The sequence below is a fragment of the Ixodes scapularis genome, unplaced genomic scaffold (genome assembly GCF_016920785.2).
Source record: "Ixodes scapularis isolate PalLabHiFi unplaced genomic scaffold, ASM1692078v2 ptg000323l_1__unscaffolded, whole genome shotgun sequence".
NCBI lineage: Eukaryota > Metazoa > Arthropoda > Arachnida > Ixodida > Ixodidae > Ixodes > Ixodes scapularis.
The window spans coordinates 1,398,207-1,417,438 of record NW_024609965.1 but is presented as its reverse complement, the minus strand read 5'-3'; the positions used below and the strand labels follow the sequence as shown (position 1 = coordinate 1,417,438).

At 43.0% G+C, this 19,232-nt stretch overlaps 1 protein-coding gene across 1 annotated transcript in view; it reads right to left on the bottom strand.

The window, feature by feature from the left end:
- The window catches only part of LOC115330892 (flavin-containing monooxygenase 5-like), a 57,866-nt gene that overhangs the window by 8,867 nt on the left and 29,767 nt on the right, over window positions 1-19,232 (bottom strand). The window contains exon 4 of the mRNA XM_040212720.1: window positions 7,027-7,230. Coding sequence (XP_040068654.1) covers window positions 7,027-7,230 — 204 coding nt within the window. The remainder of the gene's footprint in view (window positions 1-7,026; window positions 7,231-19,232) is intronic.

Genomic DNA, 19,232 nt, shown 5'->3' with positions numbered 1-19,232 from the left:
ATTTTTCTTCTTTTCTATAATGTCAATTGGTTTTCAACTAAATCTGCATTTTTCCTGTCAATTGCAGGTTTTCTGCACAAAAAGCGCAAGATGGAGGGTGGACAAGCTTGTTTGTTTTGTTAATCATCCAATGCACGGTGTTTTACTGAAGGTGAGCTATGATCCCATTAGAAGTGGTTTATGTTTCATTCGTCACAGACATTATTTGCCGCATCAGGTTTTGTCTTGCTCCTCTTCTGCAATATCAATTAGTTTTCAACTAAAACTTCATTTTTCCTTATAAGCGCAGGTTTCCACAGACGAAAGCTTAGGCTGGGACCCGGGCAAATTGTTCTGTTTTTAACCGGCCCAGGCACATTGCTTCATTGAAAGTGAGCTATTGTCTCCAACCAGCCTTACTCGTCACAGATATTATTCCCTGTATAACATCTTTCTTCTCTTCTGAAGTGTCAATTGGTTTTCAACTAAATCTGCATTTTCCCTGGCAATTACAGGTTTTCTGCATGTAAAGCGCAAGATGCAGCGCAGACAAGTTTTTTTTTGTTTTGTTAATCGCCCGAGGTCCAAGGCACGTTGTTTTACTGGAGGTGAGCTGTGGTCCCTTTACAAGTGGTCTGTGTCTTTTGTGTCGCGGACATCACTTGCTCTATCAGATATTTAATGCCTCTCTCCTGCGTCAATTGGCTTTCAACTAAAACCGCGTTTTCTGTGATAAGCGCAGGTTTTCTCAGAGGAAAGCACTGGGCGCCGAAATGTGCCGCCCTTCCCTTATGATCAAGACCAGTTGCTTTCATCTAGGTGAGCTGGTCTCTCTTTGCAGATCGAGCAGGATTATTTGTATTGTTTGTATGTCGGGCCTACCTTGTTTTGTATCGTTTTGACAGCCTTGTGCGTAGCATATGAGTACATACATATTTCTTTAGCATGTTCAGGGAGCAATGAGATAGCCCTACACTTCGAAAGGAGCACCCATGGAGGAATTTCAGATATAATAAAGAGCTACTATAATTTAACTTGTTTTTGTTGTTGACAGTGAGAAAGAAGGAAACAGCTACAGAGCGCTAAGGAAAAATAATTTACAAACAACCGACCAAACTATTTCGCGTTTTCGCTGCTGTCTCAATTCTGAACCCCATCTCAAGGGTGTTTATGTTGTGAGAATTTGCTGCAAATATGACATTTTAATATGTTCCGGCCAGCTTGACCTGCACTTTCGAAAACCACCAGGTCGCTATCGTCTGTTGCAACTCAAGAACAGCAGGAACAAACCCCTAACACAGAGCCCCCCACTCTTTCAACATGAGCGGAGGCTGGAGAGCAGGAGAGTGGGGAGAAGAAAACCAATCATGGTGCAATGGTGGTTTCCTTCTTTCCACTTACCTACTATTCTTGTCTTGCAATAGGCTTTAGCAGCTGACAGCTGTGTCTGCAGGTGCATCCCGTGAGAAACACTGTAGCTAGCTGCTGTTCCGCTGCACCCTATTTCACTTATTTTAAAGTTTCTGTGCCAAATTATTTCTCCTCATTTTAGGCAAAGAAGCAGAGCTGCTTCAAAGTGCATGAATTCACTATTTCACTGCATTGCAATCCCCTAATATATAGCTCATATTTTCAGGTGCATCAAGGATGCTGAAGTTATATTACAGAATATCATTGCACAGAAACTTCAGTGAAAAATGTTGGACAGCGGAACATGAGCTACTTTAGTGCCTCAGCTAAAAAGAGATGTAAAACAAATATTTCGTAAAAAATACGATGAAACTTTTGGCAGCTCTTTTAAGAGGGGTTGCCCATTAAAATAACGTGCCCCATATTGTGAAAATAAGTTAAAAAAGGCGTCAATGTGACGGTACCCATTTTACCAAAGTACAAGAACGCTCGTTAAAATTATGTGCGTGCATAATTTTAATTGGCATCCTTATACTTTGGAAAAAAGGGTACCGTCGCATTAACGACTTTTTTCACATATTTTCACAATATGGGGAACAATATTTTAATGGGCATCCCCTCTTCATAGAGCGGCCAAACATTTTCTCGTTTGTTCTAGGAAAGATTTTTTACAGTGTAGATAACATGAACAGATGACATGATAAAAACACGAAGAAACTGCCCCAGTCAGGCCTCTTTGACACCTAGTAGTACTTCAAAAAGATTTTTTTTTTGAATTCTACTTTCGCCGCAATGTTTCGGTTTTCCTTTTGATGGTCCTGTAAACTCAGGGTGCAGGTTTCAATCAAACATGCAGCTCCGTGCGTTCGATATCAATCAATCATTTTTTTTTTATTTTTTACAGTTGGGTTGATTTTTTCTTTGTCGACCGTTTTCAATCTTTGTCGGAGAGAAAAAAGTAGGGTTGATCATCCCTTATGAGTCAAGACTGTCTTGCAAGGGTCATTGTGTAGAGTGATGGGTTGCAGGTACAACCTTGGCTGTGTGTCACGGTTCAAAATATTTTTTTGTGTGTGTTTGACGTTTTAGATAGGAGTTCAGAAGCTTTTCGTCCGAACCAAATGCATCAATATATGCGTGTCGTGGTTCAAAAGCATCGCATTTTTTCCGACTTCAAACAGTATAGAAGGTTTTTCGTCTAATCCGAAAGGTGGCTGTACTTTGTATGTGCTTTTATATAGTTTGTTTAGCGATGCGGTTGAGGGTTGTGCGCGCGACTTTGAAAACAGGATGATCTGTGGTTCTACGGCGGTTGCACTTCTGTACGTAAGGAGGGTCGGCGGAGAAAAGCGCACCAAAGAAAAGCTCACCGACGATAAGCTCACCGGAGAAAAGCTCACCGCCAAATTGTCTGATGCGGAGAAATGCTCACCGGCTTTTTTAAGGATGCGGAGAAAGGCTCACCCGCGATTCCAAGAATCGAGCGTTAACCCAAGTGAATTACGTTCACTTCGCTGAAGGATGCTCGGATGCCTTACACGCAATCGGGTATTCTACACTTCGCATATAGAATTTATTTTTAAACTATAAAACATAATGTAACAACGTCAGGTGAATTAATAAAAATGTAATAAGAGGTTAATTAAAAAAAATAAAAGAACGGTGGAAATATATCCAATGCAGAGGGCTGGAGCTTGAGTAGTTTCTGAATATTTATTTATACCGTTGGCATATCATATGATGCTTTCAGTGTGTGCATATGTTGTTCACTTAAATCAAAGAATCATCACACCATAAAGGTTTATATCGGACTGAACACGACAAAAAAAAGCAGTGGTCTTCGCAGCAGATCAATAAGTTGAGCTTCATTTCTACAATTGACATCGTTCTTCATTACGTCCGATATTTTTCTAACTAAATCAGAGCGCGAGAGATAAAGAAAAACTGGGAAAGTAATGTCGTATTAAAAAAAATCAAATCTCGAAAAAGAAGCCAATACAGCTTTTCACTAGAAAAAAAACAGACAAAACTCTACGCGGTTATTGAACTAGTATAGCGGTGTTTTCATAAAAAAATAGTTGTCAAAGTAGCAGCAAATGGTTTTTTTTTCGCATTGTTTTCACTAATCGGAAGAATTAATAGAACAATCTGCCATGTCTACAAAATGCATATAACGATAAATTTTCCACGCTTTTTAGCTACACAGCGTATCTTAAATCAAATTAAGCCGACTTAAATCGAATGAACCACTTAAATTAGAGATATATACTCCCTGATATGAAGTGTGACACTGTCAACATAAAATCAGTGATGTCTTTTTTTTCTTGCATGTTCGTGTTTTTTTATAAAAACTACTACTGCGCCGAACATTACTCTTTCGGGACTTAACTTTATGTGATAAATGCTTGGCTCTTCTTTAAGTTAAATGCGAAAACATTGCCACGTGCAGTGTTGCATAGGGGTCATTCCATGCCAAAGGAGACGGCAATTTTCGTCATATTTTGGATATGCTTGAAAAAAATAATATGAATAAAGACACATTTGAAAGTAAGGATGGCTAAGTTTGAGGGCTGAATTATGTTTATTTTTGCTGACGTCATGCTCCAAAGTGCCGGGAATTTGAGAAAACCTCCTGTATTTCAAACAATTGCTGAAAAAAAGCTATTCTTACCACATAATTTTACGTTTGCATGCAATCAAGCATAAATATATTCTATCTTATGTTGAAGGGAAACACCTTGCGCCGCCATTTTGGGTCCAGACAGGCACTCCAAACAGAAGCAAATTTTTAAGATTTCTTGATTTTTTTAGATAACTTGAAATTAAAATTTGACTAAGAAAATTTTTCTACTTTGTTTTATAAACCTTATATTCGACTTGGTTGCATTACAACAGTAAAAAATTATTCGGACAGTTTTTAATTAAATGGTGAATATGACACTTTCTTAAAAAACTGCCCTATAGAGGGTAAACAAAAAGCCATGTGGGCAACGGTGCTCGCATTTTCTGAAATAGCCAAAAGTTTAACCGACCCCATCTGTTCAACATATAAAAAAATTAAATAAGTACTTTTTTGATATTTTGGAGAAATTATTTTTTAAATATGAGGCAGAACAACATCGCCTCCAGGTGTTCACCTCGTCGGCAACGCACGCCGTCGTCTGGTACGGTCGAGCGAAACACTGCACGGGGAACTTAATTTCGTTAACTATATTTGTATAGCTAACGCTAAGACTCTTGACATTATGACATGTCTATTTATAGTGACTAGAAAGGGGATATTTTTTTTTGGTCTAAACAATATATTTGGGTGCGCTTGCAAGTTGAATAGCGACAACTCGAATACTGTTTGGGATACTTTTTATCAAAGCCGAAACAAAGCACATTTGTAGTTCATCGACATTTCTTTTTTTCTTATGTACATGAACGTAATATATAGACCAGAAATACTATGTACAAATGTCACTCAGATAAGATATCAATATACCAGAAAGGGCAGGCGAATACTCATATTTAGGGGTTTTCGATAGGAACACACAACATAACTTTTTTTCATATAGGGGAGACATATATTTTACAAGTGGTAAACACGCAACATGCTTTTGTTTTGTTATAACCTTCGAATGGCAGTTGGCCTGAATATCCACTCTTAATGTTCTGTTTCTTTTAATGTTTCACTCTATGTATTTCAGTTGCACTATGTATTTGTACCCCAATACCTTTTGGTTGAAAAGGAGGAAAACCACCGTTATCGCTCAGCATCGTTGACGATCTCCAGCGTTCACTATTTCATTTTTTACAAGTAAACGCAGTATGACCAAAAAGGGAAGACCAATTCTGCTAACCAATTTTGATGAACCGTCTGCGTTCACAAACTCGGTTAGTAGACGACGGCTTTGTCTCCAGTCACCTCAGCGCATGTAAAGTGGAATTAAAGCCTTCAAAATAGCGTGCCAAAAGAATATTATTACGTGGTGGCTAAAATAACACACACGTCCATCGTGCAGGAAGAGTTTTCCATGCGAATTCAAGACATCGCGGCAGACGGTTCACACCCGTGACGTTCCAGACGTGCGCAGTGTTCTAGCCTATGAGATGAACTGAAAGCTAATGAAACACTGATATTCTAAATGTGATATAGTATTTCTTGACTATATTTTATATTTATCTACATAAGAAACAAAAACGTCGGTGCGCTGCAAATATGCTTTGTTCCGGCTTTGATAAAAAGTATCCCAAACAATATTTAGAGTTGTCGCTATTCAACTTGCAAGCGCACCCGGACATATAGTTTAGAGAAAAAAAAATATGCAGTCTCTAGTCACTACAAATAGACATGTGATAATGTCAAGATCCTCAGCTTTAGCTATACAAATATAATTAACGAAAGTAAGCACCCTGCGCAGTGTTTCACTCGACCGTAGCAGACGACGGCGTGCGTTCCCGACGAGGTGGACGCCTGGAGGTGATGCCGTTCTGCCTCATATTTAAAAACTAATTTCTCCAAAATAACAAAAAGTACTTTTCCAATTTTTTGATATGTTGAACAGATGGGTCGGTTAAACTTTTGACTATTTCAGAAAATGCGAGCACCGTTGCCCACATGGCTTTTTTTTACCCTCTGTAGGGCAGTTTTTGAAGAAAGTGACATATTCACCATTTAATTAAAAACTGTCCGAATGATTTTTTACTGTTGTAATGCAACCTAGTCGAGTATAAGGTTTATAAAAATAAGTAGAAAAATTTTCTTAGTCAAATTTTAATTTCAAGTTGTCTACAAAAAAATCAAGAAATCTTAAAAATTTGCTTCTGTTTGGAGTGCCTGTCTGGACCCAAAATGGCGGCGTAAGGTGCTTTCCTTTCAAGGTAAGACAGAATATATTTATGCTTGATTGCATGCAAACGTAAAATTATGTGGTAAGAATAGCTTCTTTTCAGCATTATTTTTTTAAACACAAGAGGTTTTTTCAAATTCCCGGCAATTTGGAGCATGACGTCAGCAAAAATAAACATAATTCAGCCCTCAAACTTAGCCATCCTTACTTTCAAAAGTGTCTTTATTCATATTATTTTTTTCAAGCATATCCAAAATATGACAAAAATTGCCGTCTCCTTTGGCATGGAATGACCCTCAGTGTACCGCCTACATGAGAGCACCTAAAACATCGGTGACACTACTAATGGTAACGAACACTTTAAATAAAAATTTAATTTGAGGTGTACTTTTCTCCGGGTCTGTCAAAAGACTGGTGAGATTTTCTCCGAACCCGCACAAAAGTAGGCGAGCTTTTCTCCGGTGAGCTTTCCTCGGGGCTTCGGAAGGAGGGTGAATGAATAAAAGTATGAGCTGAATTAGAGACGTTGTTTTTCGCTGTTAATTTCACTTAAACTCTAAAAATATTACTCAGTTAGCCCCCGTCCCTGGTTGAAATCATCACAGTCAAACGCACTATAGAAAACAGTGCAAACGTTGTGGACATAATGATACCCATATTGGGCTATATTGCCTATATAACCTTCATTCGTGTGTCGGTCGTGAGTAATATGTCGCTTTACTCACGGAACTAAGCCGTATGCAAACCCACTTTGCTTTAGAAATACGTCCTTTGTCCGGTAGGGATGCGTTCAAGCACGCACCTGCATTTCGGCGATGGGGAAGACGGCGCCGAGGGGCTGCACCAGTCCGATGACAGCCAGGGTCGGGTGCTTTAGGCCCGGCGGGAACACGTACTTGTAGAGTTGGACCTCGTTGTCCACCACGGCCGGCATCACGTCCTCGGAGAGCATGGGGAACTTGAACTTGTAGCCCGTGGCCAGGATCACGTCGTCCAACTTCGTCACCTGCATGGGCACGGTGTGCTTGTCGGTTTATAGCCAGCCGGCAACAGCCAGGAGGCGCCAGCGGAGAGAGAGCCCACGGTTATATCCTGTCTCGCTGTAACTTGGCAAAGAGTGAACACTAAGCCACACATTGTGTACCGACGGCTTCGATATTCGCGACGTATAAGAACGCAACGCACACATGTTGGAGCATGACGCAGCGAAAACCCTGACACTTCCTCGAAGTAAAAGCTCAATCCAGTGATACGTAGTCACGTTTCGATTGGCCCGCCAGGGCCGTAGCTTCCACCATATACTGTCATGCTATACGATCACGGCTTTCCGGCCTACCCAGTATTTCTTCCTTCAGACACTAGACTAAGCAACGACACCATAGTAATAGCTCACGTTTGAACAATGCAGCTGTCACTCCCAGACATACCCAATGTTTCTTGCGTCAGTCGCAAGATAGCGCAACACCAAACATCATCGCAGGGTGCCTATAGCGTTCCGAGAGATCATCACGCTGATTGAAAACAGGTCAGCGTGTGCAAATATCAGGTGTGGGCACAGCACGTACGCAAAGAGCATATACCGCTGAGATAAAACGGATCCGTATGGGGCGTGCCGACAACAGCGCCACCGCTGCAAAGCGAAGCGCTTTCACCTGCTAGTTGGTTTATGATGATAATATTAGTATTGATAATACTAATAACAATAGTAATACTAATAATTGAAGTGAGCCTGATGATGAAAGATGACGACGACAATCTGGACAGGCGGGAAAAAGAAAGAAGTAAGATAGAATACACGGGTCTGATTAGCATCCCCAGTGTGACAATAATTTGTAAACCACTACACATTTAAAGCAGCCGACAGGTTCAGCAAAGTGTGGATAACCTTCAACATACATCCAAGTTCTACTAAAAAATTTGTATTTTCGAGTTACATGTTCAAGATAATGTCCCGACAGATCTTCTTCAACATATCAGTACACCACAGTTGGTCGAGGTAGTCCCACAGAGGGCACAGAAGTCGACCGCGGGACTTCTTAGCGCGAGATACGTGAAGGGAAACCTTCAACTGTCAGTTTTAGAAGAAATGGTCCTGCAACCATGTCGGAATTTATCGGAAGAGACGTCGATCTCTACCTCGAGTATGGCAATGATGCTACAAGACCTGCAGCTACAGGAACAGCAGATAACACAGCGAAATGAGCCGATGCAGGCCAACGTATCTTTCATGACAGAAAAGGAGAAACCTAGATTCGCAACAGTGAAACCTGACATGTTTGACGGATATTCATAGAGTCCGGAAGTATGGATTGAGTTCTATGAGTATGCTCGTTAGAAGAACTCCAGAAACTAGGAGCAGGACCTCATCAAGAACATGCGCCTTTTCCTTTTTTTTCTCTACGATCGTCGCAAAGAATTTGGTTTGAGCTTCACCTAGTGGACCACCCGAAAGCAAGCTGGAATGATTGGAAGGCAAGTTTTCTCACCAGTTTCAAGAGGAATCCCGTAGACAGATCGGATCAAGCTGTCTTCTACAAGTACAAGACAGGTCTGATCCTAAAATATTTTTTTGAGACGAGAAAGCTCCTTCAACTTGCCGAACCCCACTTGCCAGAGTCGAAAATGTATCATTGTTACTTCATAGACTTACACGTAACCCCCCCCCCCCCCCCCACCATAAAATAAAAATCAAGTGCATGCTCGAAATCTCAAGTCCGTGGAAGACTTGCTTCAGAGCGTGCAAGACATCACTATCTCCACTAACCCCATCGACAGAAGTTTTCTTCCTCGAGCTGTCGTGCCCATGACACCAAACTTTCGCCATGCCATAGATAAAAATCGTCATCATAACGCTGTAACTCGGAGTACAATACCAAATGATATGCGTCAGCAAGGCGTCCGTGGGAACGGCCAAGTTACAACTATAGTCACAACCAGGCGGTCCGCTTTACGGATGCCGCGTAGCAGCGGGGAGGTTCAGTACAAGAAACAAAAACGAATAAATGAGAGTGAACAGTCTCACCCGAAGATGCCAAATGAGACTGTGTACTTATCTTCGAGCCTCTTACATATCACCGTTGATATTGATGGGCGTAAGACACGTGTTCTTGATAGCGGCACCTCGATATCGATCGTAAACAAGACAAAAACAGACGTATTGAAGACCTACTTAGGAAAAACAATTCAAGTTCAAAGTTATAACGGGAAGAAAGACCTTTATGAGGAATGGACAACTGTCACCATTAACTTAGATGGTCAAAGTATTGAAGTTGTTGCTCTGGTGATTGGTGGGGTGGATTATGACTTCCTACTCTCACGGCCAGGCATGAAATGGCTAAAATATAAACATCTATTAGGAGGATAAAGTCACAGTCGAAAATACGGCTGACCGCAGACTTTTGGCCAGCAATCCCCCAGGTACTTCGCCGCCGAAGCTTTTTACTACAGCTAAAGAAATGTCTAAGTTATACGCTGAATGGTTCAGCATTGGCGGCTACCCACCAGCTACTCCGAATTCACGGTGTCCGACAGCATCAGTGACAAGAGAGTGGTCCGTAAAAAAGCCCTATAACATGACCAGAGGCATCATCAGGCCTCCGGTGTCTCCGTTTGCGTCTCCTATTACCACTGCACCCAAGGAGGACGGGATTTTCAGGCTGTGCACGAACTACCGTGCTTTGAACAAGCAGACTGATCTAATCCCTTTCCCAATGCCACGAATTGCAGCCATCATAGATGAAACAAGAGGTTGCCAATACTTTTCGCGGATTGACCTGTGCAAGGAAACCCAGATGTATACAGCGTTCACAACACCCTTTGACCTGTATGAGTATAACGGCCTCTCATGTGGCTGGAAGACTTCCCCTGCGTGGTTTCAGAAGATAATGAACCAGGTCCTGAATTCGCACTTGGAGACTTTTTTCAGCGTGTACATCGACGACATCGTTGTATACTTAAAAAAAAGGAGGAACACCGGCTACACTCATTACAAGTGTTGTCAACACTTAGCTCCGCAAAACTGGAGGTTAAATTCAAGAAGAGGAAGTTCTTCCAGATCCAGGTAGTGTATTTCGGTAAAGCTTTTAACGGTTCTACAGAAAACACAAAAGAAGAGTCTGTGGCAAGAATTTTTCAACTTGTTAAATCGTCTAACGCACACTCTCACCGAGTGTTCCTCGGTCTGGCAGGACACTTCAGAGCATTTATTAAAGATAGCTCTGAAGCAGGGTTGGGCAGTATCGCGATACGAATGTATCGCGATAGTATTTCAGAAACACATTTTTTATCTGTATTTCTGTATCGCGATACATTTTTTCCACCAGTATCTGCATTCCCGTATCGAAATACATTTGGAATGTTTCTTTGTATCGCGATACAATCTGGGTGAAATGTATTTCAATACATTTCTTGAAGAATACACCCCCCCCCCCACCCCCCCCCCCTCCGAGGAAAAAAAAAATCCGTGCGCATCTATTATTTTTTTTTTTTTTTTTTTACTTTTGAGGTACTAGGTCAAGGAGATGCTGGGGCATTGTTACCATGCCGACCGAGCTTGCCTCCGATTCTCCGAACTATTTTTCTATGCGTCCACTTCTCTTCTCTGAGAAATGTTGCGTGGTCGGGGACTCGAACCAGGTGGCGTGCCACGAGTGGAGTGCGTGAGAGCACATTCTGCCGCAAGTCCTTAAATAGGGAATCATTCAGTCATTGTTTCCTGGCATTCAATGCCCGCGGCTAACCGCCTCTCTTGCCTTAGCGTACACAATACTCCCAGCCGGCAAATCTGATTCACAGTCCATTGCAGCGCGAGCCTGGCGGTGCTTGACTTGAAATAGTAGGATGACTCACGCAGTGAAGTTCACCACATATTCGAAAGCGTCTGCGGCTGCGTCCGTAATATTGCACGGCTCACCCGCACATCATCAGCCGACGTGAACGTTGACCCCCTGCTCTGGTGATCCGAAACTTGAAAGGAGGCGAGACGTGGCCTCGCTGTGCCGACCCAGACTTCGTACACCTGCGACTCGTCTCGAGCGCACTGTTTCTCGAAGGGCTCGCACCTGTGCCGGCAATATCAGGTCGCAATCCACGAGGCCTCTGTTTGGATGATGCTAGGCGAAACTTGAGGACTGCAATCCATGCGTCGGTGGCGGAGGGTCGGCAGTAAGGACCTTCATAACAGGGATGCCACCGTATCGTTTTTTCAGCCGTAACAGAAGGCATGTGTTCCAGAATGTTTCAGGTGGTTCACTATTCTTGAAAATTCCAAATGCGCCTGCATGATCTTCAACGAGATAACCTACAATAATAGTACGTATTGTCCTTTCTTACAGCAACGTGGTAAAGTTGCATGGTCAAGGTCACAACTACAGATCAAGAATACCCGTTCATTCCACCATGACATCATTTGATCCATGTTGACAGGGGCGTCCTTATATTGGACAGGCGTTGTGACGTTTTGATGGGATTTAGGATGACATAGAATTTATTTAGAGATCGAAGTATTCTCGCATTTCTCGTCAGAAAGACAGGATGTCAGGGAAGGGACAGCGGACAGTCCTTGATGAAACGTTTTTTTAAGCCCATTGAAGACCCCTCGTCGTCTGAAACCACTACCTTCAAAGCAAAGTGCCAAGCCTACGGGAAAGTAATTTCGGGATCAGAAACTTCCACTTTAATCTTCAAGCTTCATCTCAGTTGGCGCTCAAACCAATTCGAAAAATGTATTCCAGTATCAGAATTTTTGTATCTGTATTTCTGCCCTCCCTAAGATGTATTCCTGTATTTGTATTTCCAAATACTTTTTGCCTCTATTTAAGATGTATTTCCGATACGTATCGCGATACATTTTTACAGATATATTTTAGTATCAGTATTTTAGCTACTATTTTAATGTATCCCAGTATTTGTATTTTCAAATACATTTTTGAGTATTTCTGCCCAACCCTGCTCTGAAGACAAAATGCCTAACTAGGCTCACGCAGAAGTGTATATGTGATCTTCGATTGGACAGGAGAGTGTGAGGGTGCGCGCCGAGGTATGGTTCAAGTTATCTCCTCAGACCCTATTTGATTTTTACCATATATCACACTCCCATTCGAACCAAACACAGATATTTTCGAGATCTTAACGGATCTCGAAAAGCACTTAATATATAGCATCCATATTAAACATTTGTAGGCAGGACCCACCAGAAGTTTTAAAAAGTTTCGAAATTTAAATTTTTTGGAGAAGTGAGAGATTTCTTTTGATGTTTTCTAGGAGGCCTGACATACCCCCAAGAATCTCTGAAAGGTGTGTGAAGACCTTCATATTTTTTTTCAGAAGGCCGTCGTGTCTCTGAAAATTTTTTTAGTAAAAAGCACTGAACCCTTCAAATAGTTTCAACAGGTCTGCGGAAGATCACGTGACCCTTTCGGATTGGACCGTCGGGGAAGCTATTTGTTAATTTTCTATCGGGCGGCAGCAACAAGCTATCGCTAAAATGTCGTCATCCCGACCCAACACACGTAGATACACCTCCTAAAACAGCTCATTGTGCGGATAAAAGAGTTATTTCACTCCCTAGTTTCTTCCGCTTATTGGTTCGTCCGGCTTCATAAACTTTCAAGCGAGCAAAAAATACGCCGGGGACACTACCGTGACGACACCAGAAACTACACCTCGACAGTGCTCAGAATTTTGTCAACGACACTGAATGTTGGTTTTGCGCTCGTGATTTTCGCTAAACGTGTTACTGACATTCTGTGTGCCACGAATGTAGAGCTGGGAAGAAAGGAGGAAAAAAGAGGAGTAAAAAAAAAGAAGAGGATCGCGATAAACGGAGGGGGCTGTTCTGACCCGACCCTTCTTGAAACCGGCAACGCTCCGGTTTTTGAGGCCTCACCGAAACCGGCCCCGCTCCGGTTTCTAAGAAACCGGCAACACTTCGGTTCGAGAAGCCCCGACGAACCCGAAAACGCTCTAATTCCAGAAGCGACGACGAACCCGTCAATGCTCCCGTGCCCGAGTCCACAACGACCCCGCGACGCTCCGGTTCCTGTAGCCACACCGAAGGCCGCAACGCTCCTAAAGCCACGCCACGTCAGGCGTGAGTCGACATTTTGTGGGGACTTGACCATGGGGGCTCTGGTCTGCTTTGAACTTTTCGTTTGCTTGATTTACCTGATTTACCTCCTGATTTACTTTTATTTTTTTAATAATGTTTCTCCTGGTCTTGTCTGAATCATTTCGCGTGTTGGACCGGGCGAACTTGACAAAGTGCGTGTGTTTGTGCGAGTGTTGAGCATTCGGTCGGTTTTAAAAGTTGAACTATCATTTATCTCAAGAATTCACCCAGCACCGTTGTGAGTACCTCGAAAGTTATTTCTGCCGACAAAAAGAACTCACTTGTGGCTATTTGATATGTTCGCTTCTGTCAAGAGCTGGTTTGGCCCTGGTTTGAGTAACGTTGGCTCTTATCATATTTATTAGTTTGAACGTGCATGTAAGACAATATCTAAAATAAACTTACAATGAGGTTTTAAACAATTGAAAATGTGGTCGATGCTTCATAGTCCTTATGACATCTAAATAGCTGAAACGCGGAGGGCCTGAAACGCTACAATGTTTTAAGGTCCAAAAGATCTGAAGGGTATAATGTGTCTGAAGTGTCTCTAGGGCTGAAGGGGTTTGAATGATTGAGAGTTTGAAACACTGAAATGGTTCGATAACACATCAGGACTGAAGAGTAATCTTCGGTAGGGGCGCTAAGTCATTACAGGGCTCGGACGGTGTACGATACTCAGCTTTGCGCCACTTGGTGAAGGTGCTAAAACCGTTCTGCTAAGATTCCACAGTTCCAAGTTGAAATATGGAAAAAATACGCGAAGAATAAAACAATAGCCCGAGTCCCGCATATCGTAAAACCTGGAGAGTCACCTTTAGATATTGCCGCGCGCGCAACTGACCAAGTAAGTAGCGTGCCCGTGGCCTAACGATTATGGTGTTTGCCTCCCTCGTGAAAAGCCGAGGTTCGATGCCTGGCCCCGGATACACGTTTTTGTTGTTTCTGTAATATCGCGTTGTGGTACATTTGAGAACCCTGTTGCTTATTCCAGATTAAAATGTTCTAGGAGCCGAATCTTCTACGCCTATTGTTTCAGAAGCCCACCCGTCTACAAAAGGGACTCCGCGTGGCGAGCCGAAGTCAATCTCGCCCCTGTGTTCGATCCTGCTGTTTCGCCGCCATCGTCGCTTGCGACGCTAGCCTTTCTCTATTTTGTTTTGGGCTGAAGTCCGCCCATTACACGCTTAGTTTGCTTCCGTTATAATCGCCTCATCAATTGTCCTTCGTGACAAGATTAACCCGTACCGCCCAATAGCATTGACTAACTGCGTTAGCCAAGTGATGGAAAGAATGCTGATGGAGCGTATAGTGTGAGATCTAGAAAAAGTAGGACGTTTGTCTTCCATCGTAAATATATTTGGGCGGGGAAGGATCAGCATATGTACAATGTAATTTATTGAATAATTAGCATTGAAGAAATGAAAACCATCAAATATAAAACAATAGCTGTATTCGCGGATAAATTCAGCACTTGATTCTGTAGAGCATGAGGCCAGTTTTTATGGTATGAAGGCTTTGGAACAGGGGGGGCGTCTAATCGCCTTGATTTTCAGCTACCTCGGGGAGAGACACAATTAATTGTGTAGTGAAAACGAAAAAAAAAAAAACTGCTTTTATAAAAATTAGCATGGTGTTCTGCAAGGAGGGGTTATCAGACATCTTTTATTTAGGATATTCCTCATAGCCCTTGCGAAAATGTTTTGAAAACTGTACATGCCTCGATTTATGCTGACGACAACGGTTTATAGGTGTTAAGTAGGTCTATTTATATGAACAATGCGCTATTACAAAATATCGTCGACATTACAATGTGGTATCGTTGCCACCGTTGTCTCAACATATGACCAGGAAAGTCTGCTGCGATGGTATTCACCAATAACATACAAATATATACCAAACTACGATATATGGAATTATTATTACATATGTTACGAAACACAATCTTATAGATTTAACCCTGGATAGACAGATGACCTTGAACGCACAAATAAAACGGTTAAAAAGAAGCTGACCTCATTCGCTGATAATCAAAATGATAAGTGGAACAAGGTTGAGGTGCTCTGTTTCTGCACTTGTGGTTTTGAAACTCGGGGAGTGCTTATAAGGAAAGCATCACGATCTTTCCTTAAGGAATGCGAAAGTGCCCAGGCAGAAGTTCTTCGCGTGTGCTAAGTACTGCTTAACTGCACTTCTAAACTGAGGGAACTGGCAGAGGTGCGAGCACTCTCGCTTGCTATTTTATAAACACAGGGTATCTCGCGTGCTGATCTTCGTTGCACAACTCAGGTATACAAACACCATCTGAAAAGTTTCGCGACCGAAAAGCATTCATTTGGTTTTGAATAAGTCATAAGAGCGCTCGAAGGTTATATTCCCAGTTGTTTTCAAACCGCAGCTATTCCGACATATTTGCCATGTACGTACCCTCCGCCCCCCTTCTTTATAAGTTACAACAAATGTTTCAGAAATCCCAACAAAATCAGCAATTCCCAGCCCTGTGATAACGCAAATTGCTCTTGAATAGATCTACCGGACCTATTGATACTTTAGTCACATCTTCACGTGGGGTTCCACGATGTCTGCATTATCATCTCTAAGGGCATGCATTCCATACGGGCATACCAATAAAAGCAAATATAAGCCGCGTTACATCATCAAGGACGGCAGAGCTCGCTACGATACAATCAACTGTCAAACATATAAAAACTAAAAGCCTAAATTTTTGGGCAATACTTGTTGACTCTAAGACGGCTGTTCAGACAGGTAAAACCAAATGGAGCAAAAAGAACAATATTACCAAGCATTCATAAAGTGTTCAAAGAAAATAAAGTGTGCACGCCGATATCAACGAGAAATAAAGGGAGGAAGAAAACGATCATCTTCTGGAACGTGCACGAAAGGGCGGAACGATGGCTTGATTGCCATGTGAGGTTATTTGTTTCCTTTGAGCATTTGTTTTCTTTACAGTAGCTATTATATATTTAACTATCTGTTGCAAGATGCCGGGTCCCCCTGTGAACTTAACAAACTCTCTCGTCAATAAAAAAATGTACTGCATATTTGCAGGCTGCCCATGAAATACGGGAAGCTGCACGCCATGCTTCCTTCCAGGAATATCACGCACTTATGCATTTATGTACGCTCATTGTGGAATATCCGGGAATATTTCTGCTAGCGAAGCCACCAGAGATGCCTACGTGTACGCGTCAACGATCTTAATTTAATTTTCTTGAAGCGAACCGAATACCTCATTAAGGAATATAAGCAAAGAAATGTCATCTATGTGGGAAACTCGTCCATATCACTACACATATCTATAGAAAATAGATGATCAGCTCCATTTCCGTGTTCCACCATGGGGTGGTTAGGATTTGAGCCCCTTTTTGTTTCGCCCTTTTCACTTGGCCCTTCTCCAAACAACCATTCTCAAAAAGATCTTCTCTCTTGGTTCTGGCGCATTTGGTCCTTTCCCGTTTCGTCCTTCGCAATTCAATTCTCCTCATTTGAGTCCGTTCTCGTTTCGCCCTTCCAACTTGGCCCTTATCAAAGCAACTATTCTCCGAAAGATCTTCTCGCTTTGACCCGTCGCATTTGGTCCTTTTGCGTTTCGTCTTTCGCATTCCAATCCTCCTCACTTGGGACCGTTCTCGTTTTGCCCTTCTCACCTGGCCGTTTTCAAAACAGCCATTCTCAAGAATATCTCGCTTTGACCCGTCGCATTTGACTCCTTCAACACAAAAATCGTTTTTTTTTTTTGGGGGGGGGGGGGTAATATTAATAAATACATCGATATATTTTGTGCGTGCGTGTGTGTGTGTGCCACGCTACTGACATATTCTCTCTGCTAAGGATTTTAGCAGTGCGTCGAGATCGTCGTGAAAGGCTACTAGCTGACCATAAAACAGACCAACTATTTATTGCAGCCACATCATATTCAGAAATGTTACGTTTTTTGGGGTCTCTCGACGTGGGACAATGCCACCACTTCTATAATGCAGTGGTTCTCAAATGTGGGCTAGCGAAGGCATCCTAAATGCCCGCGAAGCCTTGTCTCATCAGTAAAGCACGGCAATATTAGTTGTCTTTCTTCATGTTGGGAAGAAACGTTCCAATTTTCGGGTGAGTACTCTAAGGTGTATGTCAACGAGATAAGTCTACTTCAGACTAGCAATTATTTCTATTCATTTATTTAATCATTATTATGATAGCCTATACCTTTCGATTCCCCTCATCCCAAACGGGGACCTCCATCATCTCCGCCTCTCTAGAAGGGGAATGCGAAATATCAATGGTTGAGAACCACTGCTATTATGTATGCTAGTTCTGTTCAAACCAAGTTTACAAATTAAATGTTCATCGCTTTTTTTTCGTTTGCTTAGAGGAAGGGAAGCAGGCGTCATTGTACGATTCTCAGTGCGTACCTCTACACGTAACATATATCTGATGGTATGTTGGGGGCCCAAGGAAGGTAAGGCTCCCCGCAGGGGGCACCTGTGAAAGCAGGTGTTTGGAGTGTGGCGTCTCCACGGACCCCGAGCCATGCGGGTTCGCCCGCCCACGTCTGCCTGTGCTTGGCTTTCCCGTGTCCGGGAAAAAGGGCATCCTGGTGGTTGAGCCGAGCCCGGGGTAGGTTTGGACCCTTCGGGGCCCCCCGGGTGAGGCAATACACCACTTCAGCCCCTGCTTCTCGTAGACGGGAGTCCTTGTAACGCCCGGCAAGGACGATTCAGTCTAGTCGCCTTTTCTCCTACTATCCCCTCCGATCTTTCACTTTTACCTGTCCTGTTTCCTTCATTTCTTTCTCATTTCTCTTGATTCTTTTTCTCCCTTCTTTGGCGGCAAGGGCTAACCTTGGGTGTCAATGGCTACTCTCGTCTAAACCACGCTTGGTTATAGCGTCTTGGTACCACTGGCAGAACAGCATTCCCAGACAAGCCCGTACTGTTATGAGGTGTTGCCTGTCCCCTTGTTGGACTCCGTGGTGGGTGGTGCGCCACAGGTGCCGAAGTTTTTTTTGCCTTTTTATGACCGCCCCTCCTAAACCGAAACCCGGTTTCTAGCGACTACGCAAGCGCCTGCCCCCCGAACCTCTTCTCATAGCTAAAGGGTCTAAATCAGACATGTTTACGAATTTCTTTGTACTTCATTCAGAAAATGATCAGCGTCCAATGTCCAAGCTCTCGCCTTTTGCTGTTGCCAAGGTCCTTGACTCGTGCCTTGGAGACGATTATAATGCAAAAAACTGTATTCCGGAGACCTGCTTGTGGAAGTGAACTCAAAGAAACTAAGCATTGCTTTGCTCACCTTGAACACCATTGGAGATGTAAAAGTCATAGCGTCTCCTCACCGCACCCTAAACACCATTCGTGGGGTCATTTCTCCTGCACAGCAGCGAAGAAGAGATCCTTGAAGGCCTCCGCTCTTCTGGAGTAGTTTCCGTAAAGAGGATCATGTTCCGGAAAGATGGATCAGAAACTCCCACACGACATCTCATAGTCACCTTTAAGCGTCACTGTCTTCCTGCTTCTGTAAAGGCTGGCTACATAAACTGTCGCGTCCGGCCGTATATCCCAAACCCCCAAAGGTGCTTTAGGTGCCAGCGGTTTGGGCACGGCGCGCGCAGCTGCCCTGAAAGTGACACATGCGCAAAATGTGGGAGCACGGATCATGTAGCTGATGTGTGTGAGAGCTCACTGTGTTGTGCAAACTGTAAAGGACCCCATCCAGCATACTCACGTGCATGCCCTCTGTGGAAGCAGGAGAAAGAGATCTTGACCATCAAAACAAAAGAAAACGTCAGCTACCCAGAGGCCAAGAAACGCTGCTCGTTTCAATCTTTGGGCTCCTATGCTGATGCCGTGCGCCCGGGACCTGCACGGCTAACAGCTACAACGGGAGCA